This window comes from Protopterus annectens, chromosome 11.part0 (genome assembly GCF_019279795.1).
Source record: "Protopterus annectens isolate FY-2018-M chromosome 11.part0, PAN1.0, whole genome shotgun sequence".
Lineage (NCBI taxonomy): Eukaryota > Metazoa > Chordata > Ceratodontiformes > Protopteridae > Protopterus > Protopterus annectens.
This window is the reverse complement of record NC_056745.1, coordinates 103,550,687-103,562,768: the sequence shown is the minus strand read 5'-3', so window position 1 is coordinate 103,562,768 and position 12,082 is coordinate 103,550,687. Positions and strand designations below refer to the sequence as shown.

The 12,082-nt window shown below is 43.6% G+C and overlaps 1 protein-coding gene across 5 annotated transcripts in view; it reads left to right on the top strand.

Annotated features, from left to right (window-relative positions):
- Nucleotides 1–11,433, top strand: part of FBXO7 (F-box protein 7) — a 457,269-nt gene extending 445,836 nt beyond the window's left edge. For all 5 annotated transcript variants that reach the window (XM_044087479.1, XM_044087481.1, XM_044087477.1 and 2 more), the window contains 2 exons: nucleotides 10,208–10,245; nucleotides 10,836–11,433. In XM_044087479.1, coding sequence (XP_043943414.1) covers nucleotides 10,208–10,245; nucleotides 10,836–11,201 — 404 coding nt within the window. In that variant the 3' untranslated portion in view covers nucleotides 11,202–11,433. The remainder of the gene's footprint in view (nucleotides 1–10,207; nucleotides 10,246–10,835) is intronic.
- Nucleotides 11,434–12,082: the final 649 nt, after the last annotated feature.

The following is a 12,082-nucleotide window of genomic DNA, read 5'->3' as shown; positions in this document are numbered from 1 at the left end:
TAGACTATTTCAGACTTCGGCACTAGCAAATTTGCTTTTGGCTCCGTCCCAGTCGGTTTCGGATCCCAATGTGCCCCCACACCCAATCGATGTTCTTCCTCCGAGCCTCTTGGAGCCTTCAGAGCCAGAGTTGTCAGTGCCTCCGGTTGTGGATAGGTCGGTTCCAGCTTCCTCAGTTGGTTTCTTGGTTCCGATATCCGCTCCGACCCTTCCGGTGCCGTCCACAGAGTCTAGGGTCCTCAGCTCTCTGGTCGGACCCGAGGGGGATGCTTCAAATCGAACTTCTTCAGTTCTGAGCCTATCTTTTGGTGCTTCGGCTCGGGTGAGCTTGGACCCCACATCAGCCTTGGAACCCATCTCCTCGGCACTGAGGGCTGCCTCTGCATCTTCGGAGCGGAGGGCATCCTCTGAGCCAGGAGGATCGGCCTTCAAGGTGATGAAGTGTGTGCTCTCCAGGTCTTCAGCTCCATCCAGAGGTACCGACACTCTTCTCCCTAAGGCACCGACTTCAGTCTCAGCTCCCTGTGTCTCCCAATACAGCAGAGACCCGCAGCCTCAGGATACCTCCATGAGTGGTCCCCAGTCTTCCGAGGTCTCCCCAGATTGCCTGTCTGAGGAACCACCTAGGAAGAAAACTTATAAGAGGAAACATGTTGACTACCCTAATGAGTCTATTACATCAGACACTGACCTCGAGGAGTCAGAAGGATCCCCCAAGTCATCCTCTGATGATATCTCATTCGCAGATATCCTTGAGATCCTTAAACAGAGAGGCAGCTGGCCCACCACATCCCCTTCTAATGAGGAGTCGGTGTACCTGAAGGCTTTTGGGTCTCACCCCTCCGCCTCTTGGGTGTCTCCTCCTTTCGACGAGCTACTGGATTTAGTAAGTCGAAAGGTGTGGCAATCTCCTGATTCTGTGGAATCGGTTCCTAGAAGACCAAACAAATTTTTGTCAGCACCCCAGGACAAGGACTTTCTTTCTAAGGGTGTACCAGTAGATGCCATGGGGGTGGCGGCAGCCACCAAGAAGGAACTTGCTGAAACTTCCTCCACTGTCCATCCACCGAACAAGGAGTCTCGAACGATGGATAGGTATGGGAAGCATGTCTTTTCTTCAGCAGCTTTTACACTTCGATCGCTGAACTACCTGTCCCACTTCACAAGGCTCCAGAGAGATGATCTAAAAGAGCTGGGAGATGCTCTACAGGATAACATATCTGATGCGGTATCTCAGAAGGTCAATACACAGATGTCTACCCTTAATTCTATTGTGAACTTCTCCATGAGGCTGATTTCACATGCAGCGGATGGAGCGAGTAAGGCAGCGGGTTCAGGAGTCTCTCTCAGAAGACACTCCTGGATGTGTTTGTGTAATTTTGTGGAGGCCTTTAAGTCTACGTTTACCACCGCCCCATTTGACGGATCCTCATTGTTCAGACCCAAGGTAAAGGACACACTCACCAGGTGCGAGCAAGAAGGAAAAACCCTGTCTGTCGTGGGAGTCCGTTTTTCCATCCCCAAAGGGCAGAAGGGCGGCAAAATGTGGTTCAGAAAATCGCAGAGGTTTTTTCAAGATGCACAAGGTGATTCCTTCTCCAGAGGCAGAGGAGGAGGCAATAATGGTAGATGCCGCCCTAGTGGTAGAGGAAGCCCGCAGAACCAGGGAGACTGTGATTCCTTTCTTGGTCGCCCCTATCAGCGCTCCTGAAAGGAGGCCCAACTGTGTGTCTCTGGAGCCAGTCAGGGGTCGTATTTCTTTATACCCAAAAGCCTGGCACGACGTCACTCAAGACTAGTGGGTATTAAAGATAATTACCCGAGGTTACCTTATTCCCTTCCCTTCTCTTCTCCACCCCTTCAGACCAGACGAGTCCCAGATGTGCCACCCAATCACAGGGATTCAGCAACTCTAGAAATCCAAAAGTTGCTTTTGAAGAGAGTCATCCAACCTGTCCTCGCAGACCAAGTGAGATTAGGGACTTACTCCAGATTCTTTTTGGTACCATAAAGAACAGGGGACATGAGACCTATTTTGGATCTCAGCAAATTGAATGAATCTGTACAGAAGTCCAAGTTCCAAATGTCACCTTCTAGTCGATACTCCCGTTGTTAGGGAAAGACATTTGGATGTGCTCCATAGATCTCCAAGATGCTTACTACCACATCAAAATGGACAGGGCATCGAGGAGTCACTTACGCTTCCGGCTGGGAGCCAGTCATTATCAGTTCCGCGCCCTGCCCTTTGGTCTCACCATAGCCCCCAGGGTGTTCACCAAATGTATAGCTGTGGTTACGGCTCACTTGAGACATCAGGGATTCCAAGTGTTTCCATATCTGGACGACTGGCTCCTGACTGCCACCACCAGGCATCTATTGTTACAGGCCAGGGACGGTACCATTTCAACTTGCCTGCAGTTAGGAATTACAGTAAATTGGCAAAAATCTGCATTGCCGCCCTCTCAGCATGTGAATTTTATTGGCACCGAAATAGACACCGTCTCAATGAGGGCTTACCTTACCATGGAAAGAATTCAGTGTCTAAGAGAACAAGTCTTGAACTTACTTCCACTAAGAAAAGTCAAAGCAAAGGTGGTGCTCAAGCTATTAGGGACTATGGCTTCCACAATAACACTAGTTCCATTAGCTAGACTGCACATGAGGGTCCTACAGTGGTTACTTTTTGCCCAGTGATCACTGCAGTACCTTCCTCTGTCTCACCCCACCATGATAATTAATTTATGTAAACAGGATCTTCGTTGGTGGACTCAGACCAACAATCTAAACACAGGCAGACCATTCCCCCCCCCCCCCTGTTGCCACTGTGACCACGGATGCCTCCCAGATAGGGTGGGGGGGCCATTATCTAGGGAGAACAGTCCAAGGCACATGGCAAGATCATGAAGCTCATTTGCATATCAGTGTCTTGGAGATGAGAGCAGTGCTTCTAGTGTTGCAAGCACTTTACAGCTTTCTCCCTCTAGGGACAATTGCAATCCACTTGGACAACATGCTGGTGGTGTGGTACCTAAACAAACAAGGAGGAACCAAATCTTACCCCCTCTACAGAGAAGCCTTTGAGTATGGGAGTGGGCGGTGTCTTCCCAGCGCTTTCTGATAGCAACGCACATCATGGGGAAATCCAGCATCATAGCCGACACATATATTGCGGAACAAATTTTTCGTAAATGGGGTCAGCCTTGCTGTGATCTCTTTGCCACCCCTCTCAATGCCAAATGCAGCAGCTACTTTACCCTGATTTCCCGCAGAAGGGGAAACACCAAGAGACGCACTCATTCACGATCAGCCCTCGCGACTTCTCTATGCTTTCCCTCCCTTCCCCCTCATATGGAAGGTAATTCAGAAAGCAATATCCTCAGGAAGCAGAATGATCCTAATTGCTCCTTACTGGCCTCGACAGATTTGGTTCCCCTTTCCTCAGACATCATCTAAAGAACGAACCGTGGACTCTGGATCCAGTGCCAGATTTACTGACACACATATCAGCGGTGTTCCATCCCTCTGTCCACACCCTCAACGTGACAGCTTGGCTGCTCCAATTCCTTCCCTAGTCCGGTTTCATGACTTTTCTCCCGAGGTTGTACACATCCTGTCATCTTCTCTTAAACCTTCTACCAGGAAGATTTATTCCAGTAAATGAAAGAGATTCTCCTTTTGGGCCCGTGAGAGGAACCTTGATCCTTACACAGCTCCCATTTCTGCCGTTTTAGACTTCCTCTCGCAGTTATTCAACCAAGGCTCAGCAGAGGCAACTATCAAAGTCCAGTTGGCAGCCATTTCCACCTTTCTTGTTGCTAATGAACCTAATCTTATGGCTCATAAGCTTTGTAGAGCTTTCCTCAAAGGGACCACTTTACTAAGACCCCCAGTCATGGATCCTGTGGCTCCATGGGATTTGAACTTTGTTCTTCATAAACTTACATCAAGTCCTTTCGAGCCTTCAGCAGCATGTGACCTCAAGTTTCTAACTTGGAAAACTATATTTTTAGTGGCTATCACGTCTGCAAGAAGAGTCTCTGAACTGCAAGCTCTTTCCATTAAGCCCCCTTATGTGGTATTTCATAAAGATAGGGTCTCTTTGCAGACAAACCCTTCCTTTATTCCTAAGGTTTCTTCTCAAGACAACATTAATCAGTCTGTTGAGTTGCCTGTGTTCTTCCCTAAGTTTTCTAACAAGGCAGAATACAAATTCCACCAAATGGATGAGCATAGACAATTGTGTTTTCATCTGGATAGAACTAAAGGTTTCAGAAGGTCATATCAGTTGCTTGTCTCCTTTTCAGACTCTAGGAGGGGCCTTCCAGTTTCTCAAGTCACACTATCTCTCTGGATTTCCAGTTGCATTTCATTTATCTATTCCACCTGTGGTAAAGATCTTCCTTTCAAGGTGAAAGCTCGTTCTACCAGGTCTGTGTCTACCTCGGTAGCCTTTCAGGCTAGAATCCCAATAGACAACATTTGTGCTGCAGCAACATGGGCTTCACCTCACACATTCATTGCTCACTACAAAGTGGATATGGCTTCTAGGAACAGGTCTTCCTTTGGTTCCACAGTACTCAGGAGCATTTTCCAATGAGCCACCCAAGATGAAGGTGGTAGGGACACTGTCCCAAGAGTAAGAATGAAAGCAAGATAGGACTACAGAACATAAAGAAGTTATGTCCTTACCATAATGTTCGATGTTTGTAGTCCCTCTCGCTCTTCATTCTTACGAACCCTCCCTCCTGCCCCCTCCTTGAGGACCTGCGGGTAGAGTGCCTACTGCTTTTTTGTTAGTCCTTTCGATTTGGTTTGTTCTTTGTCTCTGTATTTTGTCGTTGCAACAAACCAGATCTGGGGAATAGTAGTGATGCATGATGGGATACCTCCTAGCCACGAGCCAACAAGAAGTTTTTGAGCTACAGTATGGCCGAGTCGTAGCCGAGGTTCGGCTCTGATCCCAAGAGTAAGAATGAAGAGCGAGATGGACTACAAACATTGAACGTTATGGTAAGGACATAACTTCTTTTTTGGGGTCTTCTGCCAAGGACACCTGACAAGATTCACCGGCTACCTAAACTTTAAAATGTTTTATCAGGGCCACCCAAACCAGACACACTTTTCCAGCAAATTAAAAAAACTCTACCCCGTAATAGCCTAGGGCTATAGACTATTTATGGAAGTATGTTTGTACATCTGTTTATTTTTCCTTCATGGCCATAAACTGTTTATTGCACATGATTGACTTTAAGTGGGATCTGGTTGATAAAATGTGCTAATTACAGACAGCATTGCCAGATGAGCCTCATGAATTAAAACAGCTGTCCCCTTCCACAACTGCCTGCTATTTATCAACGTTTATGACAAAAATAATCGACATTTCCACTGAACATTTGGCTATAGCTATGGGATATGGCATTGTGATGCTTCAGCATGCCTAGCTTAGGTGCTTAGGTTCACTGATTTCAGCAGAGTAACCTTTATGAATTCCTCCTTTCATTACCCCTGCTGTTTTGTCCTTGAAGTGAAAACACACTTGGAGACAGTGGAAAACCCTCTCTGCTGTTGGCATGAAGTGTCAGCCTCTTCAGTATCCGTTACTCTTGCTTGTAAAGACTGCCCACATCAACTGTGGCTTAGACATAGACAGCACAAATGGCCTATGAAGAATCCTTATTTCCACAACAACTTTTAGAGATTCAGTCTTTCAGAGTGAAAGATCCTCAGCAGCAGTGCAAAGAGGGAGCAAAGTCCACCACTTCATGGTGAGCAGTAGTGGGGTCCCTCAGGCTTTGCTTGATTGTCCCACTCTGGAGGCAATGTGGGCCATGGATAATGGCGGTGATATCCAAAGGATATCCAGTTCCCTTTCAGTACTCCCACCACCCCTCACATGTCGAGTTATTACCTTTGCCTCATATTCCACCTTACAAAAAAGCAGCAAAAAGTGAGATCACCAAGATTATTATAAAAGAGCCATCCAAGTTGTCCAGTAGACCAGAAAGGTCCAGGGTATCACTGCCAATTCTTTTTAGAGGCATAGAAACAAAGGGCTTTAGGCCCGTTATAGATTAAAGAAGCCTGTGCACTTTATCTGGCCCCCAACATCCTTTGGATGATCTTAGTGCATACTTTCCTTACATGCTTATGATATTGGATATAATGTTCCCCCTACAGGATCTGTACTTTTGCATCATGATAGCCAAAAGCAAGCAGGGGGTTGCTTATCTTCTGGGTAGGAGTTCAGGACTCTCTAATTTGGTTTCACAACTACCCTAGCATGTTATAGCTTCCAGTCAGAAGAGGCAGAGAGACAAAATGTTCTTTTACCGTGATGACTGGCTCCTAGTTTTGTCATCCCTGTTAGGTTTGATTTTGACTTAGGGAGTCTCTCTTCAAAATGCTTCAATCTGTCAGTGTAACTCTCAGCTTTACAAAGTTCCATTTGTAAACCTTACAGCTGTTTTCAATCATATGTGCTGCTTGATCAGCTTAAGATGAAGAACCTGCCTTCTTCTGGACCGAGTTCAGCCTGTCCAGCACAGGACTTTCCTGCTTATAAACTCATAATCAACTTCTGCTCATCAGAATTCTGATCCAGGTGGTAGCAGCTATTCCATAGTACCATTTGTGGGGTTTTACAAGAGAGTTCTCCAGTGGACACAGTTATCAGATCCTGTGTTTCAGGAAGTCACCATATTTAAGAGATTGCTAAACATATCTACAGTGGTTCGTGCATCTGCCCAGTCACATACTATTTGATCCATTACAAATATACACTGCACTGTTGGCAGCCACAACAGACATATTTGCCCTAGGGTGGGACTGTTATGAAGGACAAACTGTCCATGGTGTCTGGATCATTACAGAGGTCAGTCTTACATCAACATATCGAAAAAGGAGGGTATGATAGCCATCCATCCCAGCACAAACTGATATAGAACACCAGTAAGAAAGGAAGGAACACACTTTTGCCTTCTGTGTAGAAAAATTGTGAGGGTTTGAACATGGGCTATGTCATATATTTTCTTTCTGATAGTCTCTTCTTGTTAAACTGTATCTTGTTTAGATAGTTTGCTGGTGTTGGTGCTTTTTCGCTTTTGATATTTCAGACCATTCTGTATGGTTGATACCTTGCCATTTACATAGCGGACAAGATTCAAAGTTTCAAAAAAATGTACGACCTGCGGCCATAAGCTCCCACCACAGGATCCACACTCTTTGTGTATACTACTTGGGGGGGCAGCTTATCTCAACACAGAATGTGAGACTTACTCCTCTTCTGGTTGTAGGGCCATTTAGGGCTGTGGAAGTAAACTTGTCTTGAAAGGTTTGAGCCCTCTGTTAGGGCAATCCACCCAGGCCTCAACTTCTTCTGCTGCTGCTTCTATATCTCCAACTAAAAACAGTGCAAAAATATAAACAAAAGGATAATGATGAGCACAATGAAAACAAAACAATAAAGACGAGTACAGTGAACACGAAAAGGACAAAGATAAGTCAGGTAAGTCCAGGAAATGGTATCCAGTCCCATTAGAACAACTGAGTCTGGCACCAAAGATTTGTTGACTGCTGGATCCAACTCCCTCTCGGATACAGATACGGTCACAGAAGCCTCCTCTTTGCTTTTCGTCAGAGTTGTTGAGTCCTTGGCTCCATTCCCCTTTTCTACAAGAGAGGCAGTTATCAAGACCACTGTCATTGACTTCCTCCAGGTCTGTTTTATCATCAAGGAGCCTTACCAAAGCAGATGACAGGATGATGCGCAGGTTCCTTTGGATGTAAATTCAGCTAGGGATTCTCCTATTGCCATCCACACAGGACGTTTTGAGAGCAGCCCTGTCACCCCCTCCACTAATTTCTGTGATTCCTGTCTATCCTTCTGATCCGAGGCCCATGGATCTGAGCCTCCCAGTAGCACCCATATTGTAGCTAGCAGTTTTGTCGGCTTCATCCTTGACCGTGTCCCTTACGGTCAACTCCTGTGCTGTCAGATGAGTTTTTGAGCCTAAACATCGGTGACAGGGCTCAATGCATGCATTCAATCTCAAAACTTTCAGAACCATCTCTTATGCTTGGCACCTTTGCACTACGTAGCTCAGTCCCGATGTCTACTTTGGATCCAGGTTGGGTTGGAAGAGTCTGTTCCTTCGTATTGCCATAATGGTGTGGGAGTCTCTTCAGCCCTGATCTGTGCTTCAGCATTCGAGGCATTCAAAAATGTTCTTGCTAGGTCAAAAGAGGAGGTGCTGTCTACACATTTTACTCCATCCCAGCCTGTTTTAGTAATTGCATCTGACTCAACATATCCATGTCGATAGGGACAGTCAGCTTTCTTTAGTCTTGGGGCTGCTCACCACATGAGCTCCCTGTCTGACTCTGACCCACCTCCTGAAGTCCCATCAGGGCATGGTTTAGGAAACAGAAATGTAAGTGGAGACATTTGGATTCCTGTCTGGAATTGGTCACTAAAGACACCGACTAGAGTGACGGTGATGGGTGCCTATGATCCTGTCTAAAGGTTGTCACTTTTGGTGACATTTTGGAATTGATAAAACAACAAGGGGTTGGTCCACTAATGCGCTCTCCCTGAAGAGTCTGTGTTCCTTGAGGCTTTTGGAGCTGGCTGTTCTACTTCCTGGGTGGTACCGCCTGCTCACGCACTTATAGATCTGGTAGCTCAGTGGGCTTGGAGGGCTCCTGGCATGGGAGACGGTCCTAAGAAGCTTGACAAGATTTTGGTTGTATTTAATGACAGAGCATGCTAGATCAAGGGTCCCTTGTAGATGCCATGGTTGTGGCAACAGCCACTAAAATGGAACTCTTTGAAGAGATTACATCTGTCTATACTCATAACAGAGATTCAGGAGCATTGGACAGATTTGGAAAACAGATGTATGCTTCAGCGACTTTCACACTTTGAGCACTAAACACGAGCAACCACATAGCTACACTCCCACAGTTCATGATTTTATGGCTATGCCAGATAGCCTTGCAAGTTCTCAAACACCACTAGTTAATTCTTCTAATGCTTTCGGCACCTCTTAAGTCTTTTTCTCCAGAATGCAGCCTTGGATGGTATTTGTCACACACCTACTTAGTCTCGCTTCTGCACTTCCACAAGGTATTATAAGCTGGATTTCTCATATCTAGGTCTGTATTTGGAGCCATAGTAATAAGGAGTGTTTTCTTAAGGCAGATTAGCCTGGAGAATTATCCTGGGACTCTGTCCTACCGTTACAAAAGAAAGACCTCCTCTTAAAAGATATTCAAGCTTTGTACATAACATAGCAGTAGATTTAGATGAACAGGTCTTTCCTCTGTAACATAACCTTCTCACTTTGTCCATCCGTCCTTCTGAATTGGTTTAGAGGCTTACAGCTAGTTTCTGTCGCTTTCACACAACATAGTACAGATGTGGAAATTAATGGCTTCTCATTGCATTATTGTTTAGGGTAGAAATCAACATAGCCTGTCTGAGTTTTCTTTACCAAGCTGTCCTGATGCCTATTAGTGTTCTGGAATTTTGAAAATTAGATCTGCTGTTCTGTGCTTGTTTTAGGGTAAGTATGTAACTTTCACTCATGCTGAAACTTGCCTTTGCAGCAGCTAACTATACAGGGTTTGTTTTTTAATATGGGCATACCTTCCCTATCAGCTTCTTTCATTTCTTAATTGTTAACATTGTCTTAGTGTGGCTAATTGTACATATCCATGTAAGTCTATAGTTGGTGTTCATGTAAACATAGCACCTCCCCCATGCACACACATACTCCTCTCTCCCATGCAGGACTGAATTGAATATACCTATCTAGAAACAGTAAAATTTATCTTCATTTGTAAACTCCTGCAAATTGAGCAACCTTAAGTCATTTAGCCAGACTGTACTCCTGTCTTGTCCTCTAAAAGTGGTAACTGTGCCCACCAAGCTAATCTGGTTAACTGAGATGTAAAATAAAATGGAGAGGGGGGGGGGGTCTGCAGTATGTCATGAGTTGGGTAGCAGATTGTGTTGCTGAGACATGACTTCCATAATGTCCTGCTGTGTGACAGTGTGAAATAAGATTATCTTGGAATCATCTGAGTTTAACACAAAGTCATTTTGTAATAAAATTATACCACAGACCTGATGTGACTTGTCAGGGATTTTTTCTGCTGTGAACGTCTAAGATATTTTTTTAAATATTCCACTTTTTTTCTTTTCCAGATCCTTTTACAAAACCTTTAGATGAAGACTGGAAAGAAGCAAGTCATATTTATTTTATTGTCGTCTTACTGTACAAATTTCAATATCTACTGTCATGTTGTGACAAATGTTTTTGTCTTTTCTGTCCTAAAGCAAGCACTTTGTTGTAGTAAATGCACAGATCTTTGTTAACAGCATCTAACCTTTGGTGTATTACTTATGAAATAAATGATTATTTGTAGGGGTGTAATTGCTAAAACTCCAAAGTCGTGCAATTAAATAAGGAACCTAATATTCTTTTTAATTTAAAGACTTATAATTTGTGCTAGAAAATACACCATCTAGCCCTAAGTTAAGGTGTAAAAAACTTACATAGTGCATTGCTGCAGTTAATAACTATGTAGTTGCAACTGGAGATGTGCAAAAAATATATATTTATACTTACATACGTATAATGTAATTACTTTATATACTTTTGTGTAGTCTCTTGTGTGTCATCGATAAAACTTACTGAATAAAATGCACTTTGCAGGATTGCTAGCATTTAATGAATTTAGTTGCTGCCTTATTTTGCTTTTACTATCTTTTCTGGAAAACGTCATCTTGGAAATCTAATAAATGCATCTCGTTTCTTTTTTGTTCTACCCAGCTGTATAAAATGAAAGCAAAGCAAAAGAAGAGAGCACAGCAGCAGAAAACCAGGATGTTCCAATCCCGCTATATTATTCCTCGCCTTCCTCCAAATTCTCCTAGCAGTTTCTATCCTCCTGGAATCATTGGAGGAGAGTATGATGAGAGGCCTATTCTTCCTTATGTTGGTAATCCTTTCAACTCTCTTATACCAGGTTTAGGGAGCACATCAACCAGATGTCCACCAGTGAGACCACATTCTGATCCCGCCAGCCTAATGCAAGGACTAGATGGATTATTCCAAGGACGTGCTGGTCCAGGTGAAAGGTTTCCTCCCAGACCTACCCAAGGCAGACGTGTGGACTATAGACGAGCATTTATTTGAATCTTGCAAGATTAATAATTGATTAGGGTGTGGCGTATGTAGTGTGTATCATGCTGCCGATTAATAAAACTGTGTAATTTTGTCTGGAAAAATCTGTTTCCCTTTGAAGAACTAGGTATTTGGAAATTTATAAAAACAAATCATAAGCAGATGATAACACTAATTGCTGTGCTACAGTACTTTGCATTTTTATAAATTAAAATTGTTTCCTTATTAAGGAATTCCTCTGAAATGTGTATGCCTTGTGTTTGTTCGGTTTAACAAATAATGTTTCTGATGTTTCAGGTAATAAACATTACCTGAATCTTTCCTTCTCTATAATGGACTTAACAAAAAGCAAGCATGGGAACACAGCTATATAATTAACAGCAAAGTTGTATTCTACTGTTTTTTCCCTACAGAAGTTTTTGATTTTAATGGATTTTTAGGCACTGTTTGTCTTCAAACTAACTCATGATTAGGTTGGTAAAAGATAATTTCCATCTCAGAATACATTGTGCTGTAATTGCTGAATCAGGTTTGAGATTTTAGTGGTTTCTTATGCACTTTTTTCAACAGGCTAACTCAGAGTACATTGTGCCTTAATTATTGACTCAGATGAACAAACTGAAGAGAGAAGTGTAAGAGTGCGTTTACCTGTGATGGGATTTACTCACATTTATTGAGTTTTGCTGGAGTTTATTCCAGTGGTGTTGTCACACAAATCACTTTACAGACCTATAATTTTTTAACTCAGGTTTAAAACCAAAACTTCAGGAAATAGTTTTGCATTTAGAGGATAGCTTCCATTATACTTTGAAGTCGTATCACTATGGCAGACATTTAGTGCACATAACCTCAGTTTTCCTAGGTGACTTAACTTATCCTGCCATAGACTGGCA